This window comes from Nannobrachium achirus, assembly GCF_963921795.1.
Source record: "Nannobrachium achirus genome assembly, chromosome: 6".
In the NCBI taxonomy this organism is placed as follows: Eukaryota; Metazoa; Chordata; class Actinopteri; order Myctophiformes; family Myctophidae; genus Nannobrachium; species Nannobrachium achirus.
The window spans coordinates 41,312,751-41,335,504 of NC_137815.1; the positions used below are offsets into that span (position 1 = coordinate 41,312,751).

Consider the following 22,754-nt stretch of genomic DNA (forward strand, 5'->3'; position numbering starts at 1 on the left):
GGTGGTCAGTGATAATTAATGCTCCATCAATCGACCAACACCATGCTGTTTGGCTCACGAGGCACAGAGGCTGCCGCTACTCTGTTAGGGGCCAAGGGAGAATGTGTTGCTCACATGTGCTGGGGGGAGTTGCAGGCCAAGTGATTTAGTTGGACTGTGATTATAGATATAATTAAATAAGGAGCTGACATTTGAGTGAAGGGATTTATTTGGAGCTTGACATCCTAGTGTTAAATGAACACGAATCTGCCAATCTGCCATCATCCATCCATTGTCCTCAGTGGGTTGATTAAATAGGTATTACTCTAACAGAATCCCTTTTATGCCCATATATGGAGATTACTGATGTCATCAATATTAAGCCCATATCTAACAGGACTTCATATGGGAATGCCCATATATGGAGGAAGACAGCCCATATTTGTGTGGCTGGTTCAGCCAGGGATCTCCATATATGGGTACCAGGGGGTCTCCATATTATGGGTAACTGGTCCGATATACATCACTGGCCAGATGGCTAAGTATTGGCGTGACCTTGCCCTTTAGGTCGCCCTGAGGCGTCTTACTAGTACAAATTTACTCTGTGAATCTACATAGCTTACACTGTTTTTATGGTGCAATTAGACTACTGAAGGGAATGTTATCAAGTAAACAGAAGCAGTGAAGCAGGTGCAATATGATAACTAGTATTCTATGGCTCCTAGGCTACCTGTTAACTACAGTTTATTTACTTTATTCACCTTTTATGAGTGCTGTTTAGTGGAGATTTAATATGGCACGGTGCCTCAGTGATTAGCACTGTTGCCTCACAGCAGGAATGTCCTCGGGGTAGAATCCAGCCGGGGACTTTCTGTGTGTAGTTTCCATGTTCTCCTGTGTTGACATGGGTTCCCTCCCACGACTAAAGGACATGCATTTTAGTGCTGGGGTTTTGCTTTACTGTGTTATATTATCCTAACATTCAGGATTCTACTGGGTACTCTTGACCAATAAAGATTAAAAACAATATTATGCCATATACCGGTAACTGGCATACTGTATGCTCACAGAAGGTCTAATATGGGTAATTTGTCACCATCTTTGCAAGTAGAGACAGTTTCTCTATTAAAACTTTTATCCCACGATTTTGTAACCCATTTTCACCTGGTGTCAATTATCTAATGTAATCCTGGGTGCTTTGCAAGCAGAGACAGTTTGATGGTCCCCTCTTTCGTCTGGCTCCATCAGCTTCTCTTTCACCAAGTCGTTTTTCTCTCCCTCTTTGCCCACATCTCCTGCTATTGCTGCTAATCAGTGCAGAGATGCTCAGGGTGGTCAATTTAGAGCTCTTTAATGGTCGTGACTTTCATCAATCCCCTCCCTCCAGCATGCTACTCATTGGTTTTGATTGTCAGTTTTCCACTGCGCCGCAGCCAAAGCATCTCAATTAAAATTTAATTAAATGACCAGTAGCAGTTGCTTCCACCTGCTGCTGTTTAGAGCCCACCAACCCATCTCTGCGCCCGTGTCGGAAATGTCTCCTCCCAGGGTGCCTTTTGTTCATGTCAGTCAGGCCACACTCACAAACGTGCGTCATCTCTCGCACACACTCTGCGGCCAGTGTGCTCTGGTTCTCAGAAATTGAAGACGGCATTCATGGGAAAAGGCCTGTGTAGCTGAAATGTATCATCTGACATGCTGCCCAATACCTGCATGTCTCTCTGAGATTTGAGCTTAGGATAAAGCTAGTGGAGACAAACGTCAGTATGATGATATTTGTATTGGGTGTTTAATAAGCTCAGTGTCTCTTTTGCATTACTTTTCATACTGTACATGTATGTCAGTGTATTTCTGTTTAACCACTTAAATCCTGGCATGCATGTTTCCGTTTTTGACAGTAAAGCTTAAGTCAAGTGATTAAATGGTCCAGACCACAATACTGATATGACACTGAATGCTGTACAGCAAATCAACATAATTACTTAATTACCAGTAAGACTCCCTAATTGGGAGATAAGCGACCGTCAGGTCGCAGCGTGACTTTAGGCCAAAATGTGTAGGAGAAGTGTCCAAAAATGTGTTTGTAAAAATCGGCCTGATGGTGGCGTTATATGGGACAGATCCATGTTGATGAGATGAGTGTAGACATACCGTGTACCGATTTGCGTGATTTTAGGGCAAAATCTGTAGGAGCAGTGTCCAAAAATGTGTTTGAAAAATCGGCCTGATGGTGGCGCTATATGGAACAGATCCATTTTGATGACATGAGTGTAGACATACTGTGTAGCAATTTGCGTGATTTTAGGGCAAAATCTGTAGGAGTAGTGTCCAAAAATGTGTTTTAAAAAATCGTCCTGAAGGTGGCGCTAAATGGGACAGATCCATGTTGATGACATCAGTGTAGAGCAAGTGTGTACCGATTTGGTGATTTTAGGGCAAAATTTGTATGAGCAGTGTCCTAAAATGTGTTTGAAAAAATCGGCCTGATGGTGGCGCTATATGGGACAGATCCATGTTGATGACATGAGTGTAGACACACTGTGTAGCGATTTGCATGATTTTAAGGGGAAATCTGTAGGAGTAGTGTCCAAAAATGTGTTTTAAAAAATCGGCCTGAAGGTGGCGCTAAATGGGACAGATCCATGTTGATGAGATGAGTGTAGAGTCTGAGACATACTGTGTACCGATTTGCGTGATTTTAGGGCAAAAATTGTAGGAGCAGTGTCCAAAAATGTGTTTTGCAAGAATCGTCCTCATGGTGGCGCTAGAAGAGGGCCATGTGAGAATAGATAGAAAATTTGGCATGGATCGGGGCAACGGTTGCCGAGTTATGAGCAGGGCAAAAGTGTGCCGTGTGACGGACGGACAGACAGCCGGTGGAGGTTTTGATAGTAAGTGCGACCTGACGGTCGCAAAAATGAAATAAAACATTCTTTTTATGGAACAAGTGATTACATGATAAATCATTTACCCTCTCTGGTACATTATATGCTTTTCCTGGAACAAATTAAAGATCTTCAATAAAATCGTGCTGCATATACACAGTCAGACTCTGTTTATTATGGTCATCATCAATCTACCACACTTGGTTCTCTCAAGGACGATTTTCTAATTAAGCTGCTTGTCGATTGAGTTGATTGTGGTGAACATTACATAGCATGCATGCATGCATGGGTTTTAATGATTTAGGTTACAATCCTGCATTACAGTATTACAGCTCGCAGAGACTGCATGTGAAGAATATTTAGCATGGACCCAACAGTAAGTTAACCACATGAGCCCTAGCATCCGTATTCTGTGAAAGTCATAATAGGTGACCATTCGGCCAATCTAGAAGCTCACAAGTTGTGAGCTTCATTGACCCTGATCAATTAAGGAGGAAGGGTGAGGACGCTGGTGATGCTAACCCGTCCTCCACTCCGACCTCCAGTCCTCACGGGAAGATGGTGCGACGCTGCTGCGGTGGGGGCGCGGGGGTTATGGGGGAGGACGCGTCTGCGGTCGTGGACACTCTGGGAGCGTGTTCTAAAAATACATGGTAGAAAGCTGGACATTTGTAATTCAACCCTAAATTATTGAAACATTGTGACCCTGTTGCATTCTGAATTACTACTTAACCGTGAATACATAAAACAAAACCAATGTGCATTGTATTGAAGGCGTAACAAAACTATTGAAGGCATAACACAATCCCCAATGTACAGTGTATTGAAGGCATAACTCAAAACCAATGTTTATTTTATTGAATGTATAACAGAAAACCAATGTTCATTTTATTGAATGCATTGGGTTGAAAGAGTCCTTGTTTAATTACATCACAGTTATTTGTGAATGAGGAAAGGTCTGATTTTTACAACCGACTACCTTACTTCAACATGAGACACTGTAGCCTGGGGCCTTTTCAATTACTGTACAGTTGATAGCTGTTTTGTATTGATTTCGGACTAGGCGTTTTACCACGTTAAACTGATGTTTATTCGCGAGTCCTCGGCAGCTCTGACCGCGAGGACAGAGCGGTGGGATTTAGTGTAGTGGGCTGACCGTGCTCCAAATGCGTTCTCATGGACATTTGGACATGGCTCAGTCTGACTGCTGAAGTACAACGCCCCCTTCATTGACACATATGTTATATAATGTCCGTAACTATAGATTCAAGGCAAAAATCAAGGAAACAACCCCCCTACCCTGATTTGTACACCATTTCACCTACTAAATCAGATTTCAACAAACTGTAGGCTGCAAGTAGAACACAATCTGTAAGGAATAGCTTGTTGTTATTGTCTGTGTGTGTACAGTATGTGTGCAGTTTAATAGCACATACTCATCTTCTCCTCCAGGACATTTGCAGAGAGCTTCCACAGTCTATTTCCAGAGAAACGCTGGGTGACCAAGTTAAGCTCGGCAGGTCTTGTCTACGCACACTTTGGGAAACGGCTGCTCGCCCAGTTGACGCAGCTGAAGGAGGATGACAGGCACCTTGAAGTGCTCTACAACAAGGTGAGAAGACAAGGAAGGCACACTCGCTTATGCCTAGTTCAAGGTTTACCAAACCTTTCCATTTCAATTGCAAATCTGCTTAAAAAGTGGTTTGAGTTCGCCCCATAGCGGACCGTGCATTTTGAAATTAATGTGCTATATGTATAGAGAGTAACTAATGTGTAGAGTGGCAGATACCTCCCCCTTGGATATGTGTGTGTATTTCTATAAGTGTTTATTTTTTTATTTTATGATTATGTTTGCTTTGTTTTTGTGATTTATATGAAAAATACAATAAAACATAAATGAAAAAAAAAAAAAGCAGATCTGAAAGCACACAAAGCTGTGCGATGCTTGGTGAACTTGAAGATCAGATCTGCACCGATACATCCAGTGACATCTAAATTAAATGTAGTGTCTTTAGAACTGCAGAGAAAAAGGCCACACACAAACTTATTCCGTACTGCTTTGATTTCATTTTTCATATCACCGTCCAATATAAAGTCTTATTGATTCTGCATTGCAGTTATTTTGTCAATCTCTGAGTTGTTTCAATCCATTTCCAAACACTACATTTCATATAAATGTCGCCACCAGACGTCTTGTTATGTAGATATCTATAATTGTCTATGGAGGACTAGGAGTTACTTTGCATTCCGACACTCGCATTGCAAAAACTGCTCAAACCCAGAATTGCTCCCAGCTAATGGGTCACTAGAGAGTAGATGCTATTCTCTGCCCTTTTATTTCTGTTTACATTCTAATGTGTCACTTTGCACTCTGATCATATCTGTGTAGTCACACAGTAGTCTCGTATTATGTAATTGGTCAGTAGGGGACCGGGTACTCTTCTCTCATCTAATTGGCCTCTGCTTTTGGTCCTGAAGTTGGGGAGCAGGGTTAATACTTACAGTAAGTATAATAAAGGCTAGCTTGCCACTGGCTTGTTATGCACAGTGCAAAAATATTTGTTTATAAATGTGATTTTAGAAAACGGTCAGTATTGCAGGCAATGACATTTTGGGACAAAATATGTTAATGTAAAAAAATAGCAGATCTACAAGCTTGACATTATCATAGAAACATTCGCAAGTTACTATGAAAACCTCCACTGGCAGTCGTCTGTCCGTCGTGTCACGCTACACATCTAATCTCCGGCACCGTTGCCCCTATCCATGCCAAACTTTGCGCACACACTCCTTGGCTGGCAAACCACCACCTCTGCCACTGATTTCTCACATGCCCCTCTTCTAGCGCCACCATGAGGTTGCTTTTTGCAGACAACATACATGCAACCTGACGGTCGCTTATCTCCCGACTAGAGAGTCTTACTGGTAGTCTAGAATGAAAGACTTATTAGCCTGACAGCATTACAACGCTCCTGGTTGTTTTTAGGATTGATTTAACTTGTACTTGTTTGTAAAGCTCTCAATGGTCTAGCACATTCGTACCTCTGTGACTGCCTGCCTAGTCCGCCCTCCTCAGGTCTTCCTGTGCTGACCTGATCGTAGTGGCCTACGGGCTGACGGCTTGGAATAAACTCCCATTACACCTAAGACAGGCAGCCTCTGTAGATAAGCACTCACTCTTGCTTTTAGTTGATTTTTGGAGCGGTGAAAGCGCTCCCAATGAACAGGTATATCCGTGGGTATGTGGCTGGCTGGCTGGCTGGCTGGCTGGCCCTGTCCGTAGCCTGGGCAATACCTTGAGTGGCCACACACAACACACTAGTTAAAGGAGGGGCGCTGTTTTGTGCAGGCCAGGCACACTCACCACTCACTCACAGGCACAGTTTACACTCACTCACTCACTCACATAGGGTACAGCTGCTCAAATTCACCGCTCCACTTCGAACCGAGGTTTGATTTTAAATATCTGCGCTGCCGTGTAACTGCGGTGTCGGCGCACAGCTGCACACAGACACAAAGGTGGCGCTTGACACCGCACCCGCAGTTATGGTTGCAGCTTTGAGAAGTTGTCGATAAGTTTATGGTTTGATCTTTTGTAGATCCCTATAGGTTTATGGTTTGATCTTTTGTAGATCCCTATAGGTTCATGGTTTGTTTTTCCTGATTCACTGCCTTTTTTACGTTTTAAATTTGTTTTGTTTTTGGAGCGGTGAAAGCGCTCCCAATAGACAGGTATGTCCGTGGGTATGTGGGTGGCTGGGTGGCTGGCTGGCTGGGTGGGTGGCTGGGTGGCTGGCTGGCCATGTCCGTAGCCTGGCAATACCTTGAGTGGCCACACACAACACACTAGTTAAAGGAGGGGCGCTGTTTTGTGCAGGCCAGGCACACTCACCACTCACTCACAGGCACAGTTTACTCACTCACTCACTCACTCACTCACTCACATAGGGTACAGCTGCTCAAATTCACCGCTCCACTTCAAACCGAGGTTTGATTTTTACTTTTCTGCTTGTTAATCATTTGTACTTTTTCTGTAAAGCACTTCTGCTTATTTTCTGCTCTGTAAAGCACTTTGAGCTGCATTTCATGTCATGAAAGGTGCTATACAAATAACGTTTATTATTATTTGAAAAGAGCAGATCTACAATCTCACAACTTGTCACACTGCAGACAACTACCTGTTTGATACCTGTCACTACTAGCCAAGGGGGGGAGGGGAATGTGTTTGTATACACACAGACTTGCCTATTTACCCTGTAACCTCTCTTTCCCCCATCTTTCCTTCCATGGTGTACAGCTGTATGAGAACTTTGTTGAGGAGGTGGATGCCATAGACAACGGCATCTCACAGTACGACGGAGAGGCCCGCTATGCTGTCTCTACCACCATGAGCTCACGTGTCGGCCACCTGAACCCACGCTGGAACAGCAAGAGTCAAGACACAGAGGTGCGTGTGTGTGTGTTTAATATTTATGAAAATGAAACGATTGTCATCTGAATGGGATTGAGATGGCATGGGGATCTTTCAGTAACAGAAGGCCTCACATTACAATAAACGCTGTTCATGTCAGGGATGTGGGCAGTGACTAAACAATGTTTTTGGACTACACTACTAGCCAAACAATTAAGGGAACGCCACAACTATATGGTGATAATATATAAAATGTTGTGTGGCATGTCATGTCTCTTGTCTTCCGCATGAGAGCTGAAAGAATGATGAATAGGCCTATAGGCATATAGACAGGAGTTAAGCCCTGCCAGCAGTGTCATACTATACGTGCATGTCGTCCCTCTGACTTTACCTTACTGATTCTCTTTACCACCATAAATTTAAACACAGCTTTACAATTTAGGCATTTAGCAGACGCTTTTAATCCAAAGCGACTTACAATAAGCAGGGAATACATCAATATAATAAGCAAGCTATGTCATTAACAACAATACAACAAATGCATAGGAATAAAACAGTATCATAGGTAGAACCACGCACCTAATCAGTAAAAAAGAAAAAAAATCTAAAACCTAAAAATGCTATCTAGCTTCATGTGTGGTCATCGAGGGAAGGGGAGTGTTACTGTAGTGCTATGGGTTTAGGTGGAGTCTGAAGAGGTGAGTCTTCAGTCCACGGCGGAAGCTAGGGAGTGTGTCTGTAGTTCTACTGTAAGTGCGACAGGGAGTTTAGTCCACAGTTTGGGGGCCAGGAGGGCAAATTGTCTAGGACGAGTGGATTTTTGTCCTGGGGTTTTTAGCGAGGGTTCTGTCAGCATCCCTGTGTTGGCTGATCTGAGTGAATGGGTGGGGTTGTAGGGGTTGATCAGGTTTTGGAGATATGGAGGAGCCGTACCTCTGGCTGCTTTGAAAGTCGGCATCAGCATCAGTGGCCTCCCGGCATGTGTACCTAAGCTAAGCCTCTCCAACTGATCCAAAATGCCGCGTCTCGACTGGTCTTCAACCAGCCAAAATTCTCACATGTCTCCCTCCCCCCTTCTCCGCTCCCTCCACTGGCTCCCGGTTGTGGCCCACACTGAATACAAAACACTGAGCTTTGGTAGTATCTATTTATTCATATTTATTCATACATTTATTCATACATCATATCTCCCTGACATTTCAAAGCGGGTATGACAGTATTTGTGGAGAAAAAAAAAACCTGCTTTGATTGATCGAATACTTTAACCCATTAAGACCTGGGGCCGACTCTACAAGTGCCTTATAAATCACTAATTCTCACATTCTCTTTCAAAAATGTTCAAAAATAGCATATCTACAAGCTTGCAGTGCAGCACGAATTGGCACGCTGTTAGGTTGTATATTTCTTGCTGATAGCCTTATTTCTTTTGATAGCCAATGCAAAATTATAATTTTTTGCTAAAGGTTGGGTTAAGAAGATTAACAGTACCAGTACAGTCAAAAGGATAACACAAAGCCCCAGGCAGGGTCTTGTTTCCATTTTTAAACTGTACTGATTTCATCAGTAAGGCATATTAGCCTAGTAAACGACCAACTTCCGTTATCCAGAAATGGTTTCCGGAAGAGGGCGGGTACGAGGCTAAAGGCATATAATGCGTAGAATACATATCGGGAAAAGCTATTGCTAATTTTGCTGGCAGCACATTAGTTCCCAATGTTGAAGGCAAATTTTGGGGGAACAAGGTCAGATTAGCTCCCTCTGGTGTTATGGGCATCACTCACTCTAGAGAAGACGTTTGACAGATAACTGGACACTGATCCTCTGAGTATTTGAAAAGTGATAGAAGTGGTGATAGAAGTCATTGTAACACGTGAGACATTGCCTAGCCTACAATGTTGTCTGTCTAATATGCAATTAGCCTACAAGTCTCACTGGTTTTAAATACTTAGAATAATGTATGGGTTCTAAAACCTTTTTATACCAGGAGGACATCATTTTATGGGGTCTGTTTTTTTGTGCTTCTTTTTTTGGGGGGGGGGACCCCACACTTGATTAACTGTGCAATTTCAAAGTTCAAATAAAGCATAAAACGAAAGCATGCATTTGTTGCTTTGAATTAGAATATTTATTAGAAAATGCATTTACAATGCTGTGATTCCTGCGGATTTTGTGTCTTGACAACTTAGTTTAAAGGCTATGGAAAAGAGTTCATGAACACATGTAAACAGAAGCATACAGAGTATAGCCTAGATCTGTTGCCAGAACCTCGGTCTATAAAAATATAAACATGCATTCATTCAAAGGCTATGCTGTTCAAAAACAAAAAACTTAATAGGAAGGTTACATTTTTTAGTATTCCTTATTTTCCATATTTCTTATTTTCTTTTACCAGAAATACATTAAAATACAACAACAACAACAACAACAACAACAACAACAACAACGAAATAACCGATATTCTTGCATGGCTGCAAAATGATCTCCAGGAAATAAACAGACTTATGACTCCCAGTCTTTAGAGAGTGGAAGAGTTGTCTTTTTTTCCCCTGGGGAACAGAATTAATTGGCCCCATGTAGTGACACAGCACGTACAAAAAAAGGTTGGTTATACATGAAAACAACACAGGTGCAATCAGTGCAACATTATTTTAAGAGGTGTACGGAAATATCTCGGCACAAACAAAGTATGTCTGATTAGTTCTCTCTGCGTCTTGGTCGGTGCAGGAGGAGGGGAAGTCCCAGAGGAACAAGGCAGTGGTGGGAAATGTACGCAAATGTTTTACTTAAGTAAAAGTTTCAATACTGCACTGTAGAAATACTCTGTTACAAGTAAAAGTCAGAAAATGTAATTGAGTAAAAATGTATTGCTATCAAAATGTACTTAAAGTACCAAAAGATAAAGTACTCATTCTGCAGAATGTTTTCAAATGTATAAAATGTATAACAATCTTTTGAAAATAGCAGATCTACAAGCTCACAATGTGTCGCATCGTGACGCATTATGAGCTTGTAGATCGTCTATTTTCCGAAATGTATATAGGCCTGAAATGGTTAATTGCATGTTTTGTAAAAAGAATCAAAATCTACAAAGTAACTAGTAACTAACATTTTCAAATAAGTGTAGCAGAGTAAAAGTATAATAGTTGCCTCTGAGATGTAGTAGAAGTAAAACTACTGAAAATGTACTTAGTTACTTTACACCATTGGAACACCTGGGTTTCTGCAGACTCCCCTGACTTTACCTGTACCTGCTGATTTAAAGTCCCCCCCCCCCCCCCCCCAATTGCTAAAGCTCTCTCAGTGGAGTTGCTATTTGTTTTCACAAATCTCAACCTTTGTCTTCTGTCCTTGCAGATTCCTCCATTACTCTTGCTTCCACTGGCTAGATTGTGTGGCAGCCAGAGGGTGACCGCAAAGGTTTCCTTTTTAATATGCTAATGGCGGCATATCTAGACTGATTGGTATCAGAAGACTGACCTTGCCAACTCTGGCACTGCCAGACTTGTGGTAATTGAATATAATAATAGTATTTCATCCCCCGCATCCGTGACCTTTAAAACGCCCAGCTGCTGCTGGTCGCTTCAATCACACGTCTGCTGCAGACTTTGACTGCTGTGTCTTAAAGAGCAATAATAATTGCGACCGAAGGTTGCAGTTTACCATGAGAAATGTCACAGCTTGTCTCCGTCTGTCTGTCCGTGTGTGTGTGTACACATTTTACAGTCTATGGGTTGGTTCCCTTGTCACTGTGACACCACAGATGATATCACAGGTGACGTCACCTATGTATATATTATGGGTATTCCCTAGAAACCCTTTATGCCCATATATGAAGATCCCTGATGTCATCGATATATATATCACTGGCCAGATGGCCAAGACATGGCCCATATCTGTGTGGCTGGTTCAGATAGGGATCTCCATGTATGGGCATAAAATATCTTGTATGTATATGGATACATACAATTATTAATAAAGGATAAAGGATTTCTGATGTCATCAATCCCAGGCCCTAACTGGCCCAAGAGCCTGCTTTACTCTGATTTACACCCTACCTTCCCTGAAATGTTAATATTAAGTCCATATATGTATATGGATATATATATATATATATATATATATATATATATATATATATATATATATATATATATTAATACATTATAAAATAAATGAAATATACAGTATGGGCATTCCCAGATGATGCCCTGTTAGGGTTTGCCCATATATGGAGATCCCCAGGCATCAAACTGGTTGAAATGTTTATTGAAAGCTTCCCATTACCTAAAAGCAAATATTGCTTTAGTGCTCTACTTCAGTTTTATAACAATGCAGCAATGTAGGCTACTTTATCTGTTGTCGGTGCATTACTCCTTGAATGTAAATGTATGTATTCTTTTGTAATATGGCACTTCCCATCCTACCCAGTGTGACGTGCATGTGTGTCTTTGCTTCTATTTTATGTGCGTGTTCCATGTCCCATATGGTCTCTATAGGAGGGCTTTAAGAAGGCCATGGCGATGGTAGGAGCGGAGTTCCTGGATCGTGTGGATTTCTACCAGAACGGTTGGCTGCCGGCCCGCGCGGTGGTGGAGGAGGCGCTAAAGATGAAGCATCAGGTACTGGACAGGACACTCTGCAGGGGTGTCGCACCACATTCTGGGCCCTGGGTACTTTAACTATTGAAAAATAGCAGATACCGAGATGCTGCGAGTTTGTAGATCTGCTATTTTTGTCAAAGTCTTTGAATATTTCAATTCCTTCTAAGGTTTTTTGAAAAACCTAGGTTTCATGTGAAGGACTGCCATCTCAAAATATTTAGTTCCATGCCCGCCCCCCCCCCCCCCCCCCCCCCCCCCCCAGAAGCAAGATTTGTGTTACAAATGTTCGCTTAAAAAATAAATATATTCAAAGATTTGCACACTTTTTCACGACTTTTCAAAAATAGCAGATCTACACAGTGCCGCGCTGTGAGCTTGTATATCTGCTATTTTTCAATAGCTAAAGTATAAATTAATCCCAGGCCCCTCCACCTTGGGCCCTAGTAACTCAGTCCCACTCCTCCCCCCCCCCCCCCCTTGTGACGCCCCTGCACTCGGCAAACTGCTACGTTATGCATATGATTCATCAACGTTTATAATACATGGCAATCATGTATTATTAATTCAAGATACGTTTACAGTTGCAGATTTATGTTATTTGTGTCATCATGAACAAAAATACTTATAACTGCTTTATTAAGGTCACTTATAACCACTTATACCCTATAATCTCTATAGGGTATTTAGATAGGATGGGGTCATAACTGTCGTATCGTAAGGTTTTTATTCCAATACCGGTGTTACTTTTGGTACTACAATTAACACTTATTTTGCCAAGTATTAATTAATTAATTCAGTAGCTTCTGCCAGTGTTTTTCAAGGCAATCGCGGCGGAGTGGAATGGAAAGACAGGAAAAACGGGGGAACAAATATTCAATTATCTTTTTAAATTATGTTTTGCTGGTGGACATTGCATAAGTGCGTATGGTGTGGGATATAAAGCGAAACCATAAATGCAATAATCAATCATAACACTCCATGAACCATCACATTATTATAAATATGCTCTGAAAAACACTTGATGGAGAGTGTGAACAATTAACATCACAATTAAATATGTATATGATTGTATGGGTTACTAGTCCAGAAAAGCTGGAACCATGATATTCTCAAATTGTTATTACATACTTTGCATTGTTAGCCTGAAAATCATTTCTGTGAGCAGCTAGGGCTGTTATGACTCATGATCATGATCATATGTGTTTTACTTCTCCTGATCTTAAGGTGGAGCCCAGTGGAGAGGTGGGGGTGTTCTTCTCCCAGGTTTAACATTGCTATCTCTTCTTCAGGTGGACCCCAGTGGAGAGGTGGAGGTGTTCTTCTCCCAGGGTTAACATTACTATCTCTACTTCAGGTGGACCCCAGTGGAGAGGTGGGGGTGTTCTTCTCCCAGGGTTAACATTGCTATCTCTTCTTCAGGTGGACCCCAGTGGAGAGGTGGAGGTGTTCTTCTCCCAGGTTTAACATTGCTATCTCTTCTTCAGGTGGACCCCAGTGGAGAGGTGGAGGTGTTCTTCTCCCAGGGTTAACATTACTATCTCTACTTCAGGTGGACCCCAGTGGAGAGGTGGGGGTGTTCTTCTCCCAGGGTTAACATTGCTATCTCTTCTTCAGGTGGACCCCAGTGGAGAGGTGGGGGTGTTCTCCCAGGGTTAACATTGCTATCTCTTCTTCAGGTGGACCACAGTGGAGAGGTGGGGGTGTTCTTCTCCCAGGGTTAACATTGCTATCTCTTCTTCAGGTGGACCCCAGTGGAGAGGTGGGGGTGTTCTTCTCCCAGGGTTAACATTGCTATCTCTTCTTCAGGTGGACCCAGTGGAGAGGTGGGGGTGTTCTCCCAGGGTTAACATTGCTATCTCTTCTTCAGGTGGACCACAGTGGAGAGGTGGGGGTGTTCTTATCCCAGGGTTAACATTGCTATCTCTTCTTCAGGTGGACCCCAGTGGAGAGGTGGGGGTGTTCTTCTCCCAGGGTTAACATTGCTATCTCTTCTTCAGGTGGACCCCAGTGGAGAGGTGGGGGTGTTCTTCTCCCAGATTTAACATTGCTATCTCTTCTTCAGGTGGACCCCAGTGGAGAGGTGGAGGTGTTCTTCTCCCAGGGTTAACATTGCTATCTCTTCTTCAGGTGGACCCCAGTGGAGAGGTGGGGGTGTTCTTCTCCCAGGTTTAACATTACTATCTCTTCTTCAGGTGGACCCCAGTGGAGAGGTGGTGGTGTTCTCCCAGGGAGGCTGTCCCTGGAAGGAGCACATGTTTGCCCTGGAGGAGGAGCTCAAGGTGGAGACCCCCGTCAAGTTTGTCCTCTATCCAGACCAGAATGGACAGTGGAGGGTCCAGTGTGTCCCCGCCGGCCTTCACACCTTCCAGAACAGGTAGATTATGCAACAGCTTGTGCACAAGCTATTGCAATATTGTGGGTGGATTGGATACCTTGTATGTCCAAAACCTTGCTTTTTTCTGATTATTTTAAAAAGCGTTTTAAAATGGTGAAAATAGACAATCTTCAAGCTCACAACAAATCTGCTATTATCACTACTCTTGTGCGACACTCCTCTTCAACGTTTTCAGGCCAAGGACCCCTTAGTTGAGAGAGAGATGAAGCAGGGACCCCCACAACAGATACCATATAGTTTCATTGTTTGACAGCACAATCATCAGTGTATTTTAGATTCATGTCAATTTGTGTTTTCAGATATTTAACTATCTACGCAGCGTGAGGCGTTGTGAGCTTGTAGATCTGCTATTTTTGGCTAAAGTTCTCCGAATATGGACGCTAGGGTTCAATTGGTTAATATAAAAAAGGAGAATAAAGGTTTCTATCACACAAAGATTTGGGGGACCCCCTGTAGTAACTCTGAGGACCCCCTAGGGGTCCCGGACCCCCTGTTGAGACCCTTGAAGTAGAGTATTCATTTACACCATAAACCAATTTGAAACATGAAGTAGGCGGTTTCTGCCCGACAGCAACGATATACTTTGTTGTGCAGATCTACAAGCTCACAACGCAATGCTTATGTGCTTGCAGATATGCTATTTTTGCCAAATGTTTGCCCCAGAATAGGGATGCTAGCGTTCGTGCCTTTGGAAGTTCTACGATGTCACTGCCACTGTTGATTAATGACTTATTTGTTGCAACTGTTGCTAAGTGTTGTCTGTACTTACACAACAGCCAATCTAACAAGCTCGCAGTGCATCGCGGCACATTCTGAGCTTGTAGATTGTCTATTTTTGCTGGCATGCCTAGAATGGGGATGCTATGGTTCATGTGGTTATTTGAATGGCGTTTCGTTCTGTTCTTTTTTGTTGTTGTTCCAGCTTTTGTCTTTTTATAATATAAGGAATAGTACAATATGCTTCCCTAATAGAATCTTAAGTACCGGTATACACTATCAACACACTGTATTCATGATGCTTTACTTCAGGATTCTTACCCAGCAAATGCTAAAATATATTTTTGTGCGTCCCTGATGCTGTAGATTAGAATACACTCTGTAGTTGTGCTGCAGCAAGTAAGCAAGTCTCTAAGGCGTCAAACAAACCTCACACTACCAATACTCCTTTTCTGGAGTCTGAATAATCCCCCCATAGACCTTTGTTGGATAATACCAGTAAACAAAACTCTCAAAATGTTTGCACACCGGGGGTTCAATTCAGAAACTGTTATGGTTATGAAATGAGTTTGTGTAATCAGTGTTGGACTTAAAGACAGGACTGATTACAGTGGAGACATCCAGTATATTTACACATAAAAGGCACATAATGGCACAAATATGTTTTTTTGTTTTTATTTAATGTAGCCAATTATTCTTTTTACCCCTAATTTAGTCGTTATACCAATTAATTCCTCCCCACACACATTTCTGTGTTGTCACTGCTGTTGTATTCTACTGACTCATCCGCCAGTGAGAAGCCCCCACCGGGAGGATGTAGGGCCTTCGTCCTACTCCTCCCGTCCAACACTCCCTGCTGACAGGTACCACCTCAGCTCGTAGGAATACATGCTGTGACAAATATCACCCTCTCCGCCCGGCTTCCCTCCCTCGAACATGGACCAATTGTGGGCCATACAGTAAATGCCCGACAAAGCCGGTGCATTCAAACCCACACAACCTCTGTGGTGGTGGTCAGGGACTTTTACCGCTGCGCCACCCGAGTGTTTTATTTAACTTTGAGATTTAAAAAATTGCTGAATATTTTTTTATTCAAGTCTCCATGGTGTAAGTAATCAATAGAAAAAAGGTCATTTAAGTGAGGAGTTTGCATGCAACTCACACCAGACTGAACATTCCTTTTCATTGTCTTTCTATTCACATGCAACACAACACACACTCGCACACATCTTGTGTCTTCACTGATGTTACATGCATCCAAAAGAAGCCTATACGTGAATTGAATGGCACAAAACAAACAGATTTTTCCTCATGAAAGTTCTTGAAGAAATGGCTTGACATTGTCGCGCTCAGTCCATTGATCAATAACAGCAATGAGATGTATAATACAAGACGTGGTGGCGATACATGTTTGTTTTCTCAATGCCATCTGCACTCTCCATTCTAAGCTCGCGCTCACTCATGCATTATTACTTATTATCTCTCCAGCACAAATGGCACCAATCACTTTTTCTTTTTCTTTTTTTTTCTTCTTTCAGATGAGCATCTCTGTTAAGGGTTTGCATTCATCGCCTCTTCAGCTTCCTCCATAGACTTAAATGAGTAATTTAGTCTCGCTTTTCCCCAAGCTCATTAAACCATATTAAAGAAGCTGTCTTTGCACACAATGGAGGGGTTTGACAGAAAAGACAAAAGACATACAGCTGTGACTCATGAGCCGGGTTGTCATCACCCATCACGTTACTGTTGCTTACAACCCCCCTGCCCCCCCCCCCCCCGTCCCCAGGGGGACATTGTTTACCTGCTTCACACTCTCTGTGTCCCCCTTTATGACATCATCAGTGTCCCCTCCGGAGCCTTGTAGTTACTGTGTTGTTAGCAACACTACAGATCCATCCAGTCCTGTGCATCGTGAATGTTTGTTTATATCAGTGGGTCTCAGGGTACTTGAAGGGGTTCCAGGGGGTCCCCAGCAGAATGAATTAATGTAGCGTCACAATCTGTTCAGCCACTTCAACTCTTATTTTATACTTTGGCTATTCAAAAAATAAGTTAAAATTCATGTTTGTTTGCTGTGCTGCTGCTGTGCTGGGAATCGGGATGCATCAGATTAGCTTGAAGCAGATATAGGCTCAGGGCTTGTTAAACTTACCCGTCAACACTTAAAATGGCTTCCGGGCATGTTTCTCCTGGGTCTCTTCTGACTAAAAAATAAAATAAACAATGGTCGCCATCCTCGCCTGACTCTGTCTGAACAAACATGTCCAACTTGTGTGTTTGTATAGACGATGGAACAAGCCGGATGCACCATGGTGGATTTGATCCCATAGACACCACGGTTGTGATCGAATATGTGCGGCTGAATCTGTACTAATGTTTTCACAGGGTGGGTTTTAGCAGCAACAAAGGGTGAAACTTAATAGTTTTCGGCATAGGCACCAATGACTTAAACCTTGATCTATCCTAGAGGTGGAATTCAGCCATTACAGCAGCCAATAGCAGAGAACATTTTAAAATGAATAACAGGTAGAGTCAATATGCAGTTTGTACACCAGGAGAGCCTGGGGTCGGAAATTGCAAGTCCCAATTATGGAAGGGTTTCTAGTGTAGTCTTTCTCGCTACCCCAGGGGCCACTCAGAAAATGTCGGTAGTGCTAGAAGGAATATTTGAAAGGGGGCATTAAGTTGCTCTTGGGTGGTATTTGCATTTCTTGTGATTTGTTTTTATGCTTGTCACACAGTGTGACAAACTACAGTGTGGTGGTACTGTACATGCTTGCTTTCTTATTGGCATCTGCACTCTCGGTAACTTCAATTCTCAGCTCGTACTCACTAATGCATTACTTATTGCTTTCCCTCCAGCACAAATGGCACTGCTTCCAATCACCTTTTTTTTAATGACGAGTAGTAATTAATAATTACATTTAAAGAACTTTTCTTTTCAGAGGGTTTTCAGGAAGTAGTTTCCTTCTAATAATACAAATACACAGACCCACATGTTACACCAAACAGAAATTGTAATGGATTAAATTAGTGATATCCTCAATCCTTCCACCAGGGTATCACTACACAGGTTAGAGGTAAAACAATTGATAAAATAAGCGATTGCAATTGCATTTAGTTTTAGAAATTAAATAATCATTTTTTTGGTGAAGTATCCAAGTATCCTGTAACAATGTCTAGTATGTGCTATCCAAACAAGAAAAGTAGGTCCCAGGCACACAGGTGTGTGTGTGTGTGTGTGTGTGTGCGTGCGTGCGTGTTAATCTGGTCATTGCCTATTCTCCATGTATACAGTCCTTGTCACTGCTAAGCCCACCTGTTGATCTGGGGAGTGGGTAGGCAACCTCATGTTTCCTCCAATACACAGTGTCACAAAGTCACGTGCCACTTCCTTAGTTTAAACAGTGGGGTGTGACGCATGCAGGAGATCACTCTATCCCAGTGGTTTTAAGGATCCTCTTAACTCCGAGAGTGTGCAAATGGCATCAAATTGACAAGCCAGAAGAATAACGACAATTATAGCTTGTGCTTGAATATCAAACCCACGTTCTTCCAAGCATTTGGTTTCCAAGTTTATACACTGAACTACTGCAGTACTGATGCTAGTACTGCTTCTTCACTCTCTTTAATTGTCTCGACAGTCCCTGCTCTTATCCTGGTATTGACATGTCTCTCATGCGCAGAAGAGACATTGATTGAAGATGGGTACGGCCCTCTTGGGTTCAGTACATAATACACTTCAGCAGGGAGCCTGCGAACAAATTGGATCAATCTTGCACCTGACAAATGGCAGATGATTTCTGTTCCCATTTCATGTTATGATCTCCCCCGATGAACTCGACTCCCACTCTCATCAGCATTTCTTTTTTACGGCATGGCTCCCAGGGGTGTGAGTCGTGTAGAAGGGCCTTTGGCTCGGGATCGTAGTGAAGTAACTTGGCAACGCCCCCTTCTGTGTGTGCACGCAGCTCTCACATGAGCTGACCGCCTTCGTAAATTATCGTAGCTACATGTATCCTCACAAAAAATAAACTGGAACTGGTCTCTATATTGCCTCCCCCTGGTCAGCTGGGGTGCCTGATGGAGGGGAAATGAACTGGTTGGATGAAACGGGTAAACTCCCCCCTGTCAGGTGATAAGAAGCAGCGTGAACACTCCTCATGCACTGAAGGAAGCATGAGCTCAGTTCGGGGCTCTCCCCAGGTTGGCAGAGGGAGAGCAGCGCCCAGGATTACAGCTTAGCCCATTTTGTGTGAAAGATGGGTTATAAAATCATGGGACAACATTTTTGAAAATAATAAATAAATAAATAATATGTGCGACTGTTGAATTTCAATATAAAGAAATCGATTTAGTGAACTGAATTAGAAGAAATCAATTACAATTTGTCAATTATTCGATTCATTGAAGAAGTTATGAATGGAATAATCAATAAAGAAAATAATCAATCAATACTTGCAGCTAGAGATGTTACCGATCAATCGGCAATGGATCGGATCGGGCCGATCAAAGCATGATCGGCGATAATCGGTGGTTTAGATCAAAAGGTAAATTCACCGATCGGATCGGATCGGTGCATCTGATCAACCAGCCGTTCAGTATGCCCACTTGAGGCCATTTTGGGGTATTGATTTCCACAGTGCTGAAGGAATAATTAGTTACTGCTATGATAATAAATACATAGTAATGCTGGTAAATAACTATAAGGCAAATATATAAATGAATTCATGAATGAATGAATGAAATAAAGTTAAAACATTAACATTTAGAAAATATAAATAATAACTTGATTGGATCGGTGATTGATCGGGATCGGGTGATCAAACTTTTGTGATCGGTGCTCGGTGATCGGTTCCAAAAAACCTGATCGGACCATCCCTAATTGCAGCCCTAGTGTCCATTTATAAATAAATATTGCCTTTTGCTGTCGACCCTCTCTAACTTCACCATTTTGCTCTCTTTTTTCCAAACACTTGGAGTAATCTCATTTCTTTCACATTTCTCTGTTCTCTCGGCCACCTTTCCCTTTGCACCATCTCTCCCTCATTCCTTTCTAAATGGCTTGATATACAGTACTTTGTTGCATGCAGTGTCGTGCGCAACGAAAAGCTGATCTACAAGCTCACAGCGCATCACATTGCGATGCTTTGTGAGCTCGTAGATCGTCTATTTACGGTGCGCAACACCAGCGTGCAAACTAAATATAAATCTTGCTTTTAGTGCCTCTGTCGCTTCTGTCTTGTTGGCAACCTTTTCCACTCTGCTGGACAATCTAATCAAAGGCTGTCTGCCGCTTGGGGTGACCTCGCTTCCAGCTAAAAAGGCAGGTACCTTTTTGGATTGTGAAGCACTTCAAAGATGCTTGCATGGGGGCTTGTTGACGGAATGAGATGTAGGAGCTCCAGATGGCCTTTTCTCCAGGTGGTCTGCTTCCTCCCAATACGGCACACGTCAGCACGTCAGGCGGGAAATGTTATGTAGAAAGAAAGTATATTTTTAGGGTCACATTGCTATGAAAATGTGAGAATGGGAAAAGGAGAGAGAGTACTAGGGGTTGTGTCTCTTGGCTAAGGCGTATCCAATGTTATTTGCTGGCTCAATTCAAGTGTGAAATGATACCCCCACCCCCAGATACTTACCCTTGGTTTCTGATTCTCATGGTTCACTGTTGTGACTATCACAATTGGTCTTTTAGGCATTTAGCAGACACCCATATCCAGAGGGACTTGCAAAGTGCAGGAGTATGGCCGGACTCTAGTAAACAAGCAACGTGGTAAATGGTCACATTGGGTGCAAAGAAAATAATAAACATCAAACCTAGCTTGTGTGTGTGTGTGTGTGTGTGTGTGTGTGTGTGTGTGTGTGTGTGTGTGTGTGTGTGTGTGTGTGTGTGTGTGTGTGTGTGTGTGTGTGTGTGTGTGTGTGTGTGTGTGTGTGTGTGTGTGTGTGTGTGTGTGTGTGTGTGTGTTCCGCTCCTACGTCTGGTTTTGTGCGTAGGTCCCTACAGTATATAGTGTCTGTATGAGCACGGAACTCCCATGTATGGAGATAACTAACGTCACTAACAGAACGGCCCATACAAGGAGATATGCAATGCATGTGTGTTGTGTTTGATACCAATGCTCACTTTGCACAGGTGCACATTTTTTTTTTGGGCTCTCTGTGATATTGTTGGCTGGAACACACTTACAGTAGTAGTACAGGGCCAGCATCGGAAAGAGACCATCTGTGAAGTCAGTCAGGTCAGATACGGTGTCATGGCTTGTGATTCAGCAGCAAGCCAAAGGAAGGTTCAAAACAAACACCTTTTAAACGTTTTACACAAGTGACTCTTGGAGAGGAAGACAGAACAGAATCTATCCGACAATGGCCCACTTCTGTACAGCATTGTAGGCTTAATTTCAGTGCCGACATGCCTTTCCACGAGTGACTGTGAAAGTGTTTTTTATTAGGGACTAATTTAAATGTTTTGCTGTGAGAGCACCCGTCAATAGAGGTCTCTGTGTTTGCGCTAACGAGAAGCTCATTTACTAATTGCGAGCTTATTTTTAGATTGGTCATCTCACCAATCGGATCTTCCTGGCTTGACATCATTTTCTACAACAACAGAGCCGTCCCCCTCCCACGTGTCCCCTCATTACCAGTGCTCCTGACCTTTCCCAGGCGCTCGTTTTCTGTTGTCATACTGTGGAGCTATCGATCGGTGGATTCTTTTTAAGGTTAACAGGGATTACCTGATTGTCATGCTTTCCATCCCAGGTTATCCTATAGAACAATGGTTTTCAACCTTTTTCCTGTCAGGGACCATTATTTATTTGGCATTTGAGCCACAGACCACCATTCGATGATATATGATAATTTGGTTTAATTTTACGATCTCAAGAGTTAAAGATCTATAAGGGTCCATTTGGTTATACCAACTCTCCATTTTGCTGGGGACCACCTGGAACCCCCTCAAGGACCACTGGTGGTCCCCGGACCACTGGTTGAAAACCAATGCTATAGAACAGCCATTCCCAAACTGTGGGCCGGAGCAATCAGGGTATTGCAATTGCAAATAATTGACAATGTTGATAATAGGCCTATAACATAAATTAAAGAAATCCCATAGTATATTTTATTTAAAATCTGGAAAATTAGTTTTCATTGTGATGTAGATGAATGGGACCATAAATACTACATTAGTTCCATTGATCCAAGCTGGAACACAATCGATTGATTGGTCGTTAAAATAAGCATCCTCTGAAAATGCGCGCAGCCGCAGCCCCTCTGACTAGCTGCCGTGTTAAGTGGACAAATGAGTGGACCTGCAAGTGCACTTGCAGGATATTATTGTGGGCTCATATCCAGAACATGTTGGGAACCACTGCAATTGTAGAGTAATAATACGAGCAAGAGATTTGGGTACATGGCTGACTGCATAAACAAGAAGCTAACAGGAATAGAAAATGGCAAGTGGGAGACATCATTTATTTAGCCCTTCAAAAGGCTTAACCAATAACCACATCATCCCTATTATCTGGGCCAAACATTTGACAAAAATAAGCAGATCTTCAAGCTCACAAGCACTGTGTTGTGAGCTTATAGATCTGATAGATAGATTGAGGGGAAATGGAGGGGTCCAAGTACAGACCCCTAGGGTCAATGTACTATATAGGGTTTACGTAACCTCATTCCCGGACTTTTCTCATCTCGAGCAGAAAAGCCTGGTAACGACATATGTGTCTGTAGGGCATGACTTCCGTTGTATGTACTTTTGACCA

The 22,754-nt window shown here is 42.6% G+C and overlaps 1 protein-coding gene across 1 annotated transcript in view; it reads left to right on the plus strand.

Moving 5' to 3' along the window:
- Positions 1 to 22,754, plus strand: part of myg1 (myg1 exonuclease) — a 29,365-nt gene that overhangs the window by 5,550 nt on the left and 1,061 nt on the right. Inside the window, exons 3-6 of the mRNA XM_080727682.1 lie at positions 4,317 to 4,476; positions 7,162 to 7,311; positions 11,772 to 11,894; positions 14,069 to 14,250. Coding sequence (XP_080583808.1) covers positions 4,317 to 4,476; positions 7,162 to 7,311; positions 11,772 to 11,894; positions 14,069 to 14,250 — 615 coding nt within the window. The remainder of the gene's footprint in view (positions 1 to 4,316; positions 4,477 to 7,161; positions 7,312 to 11,771; positions 11,895 to 14,068; positions 14,251 to 22,754) is intronic.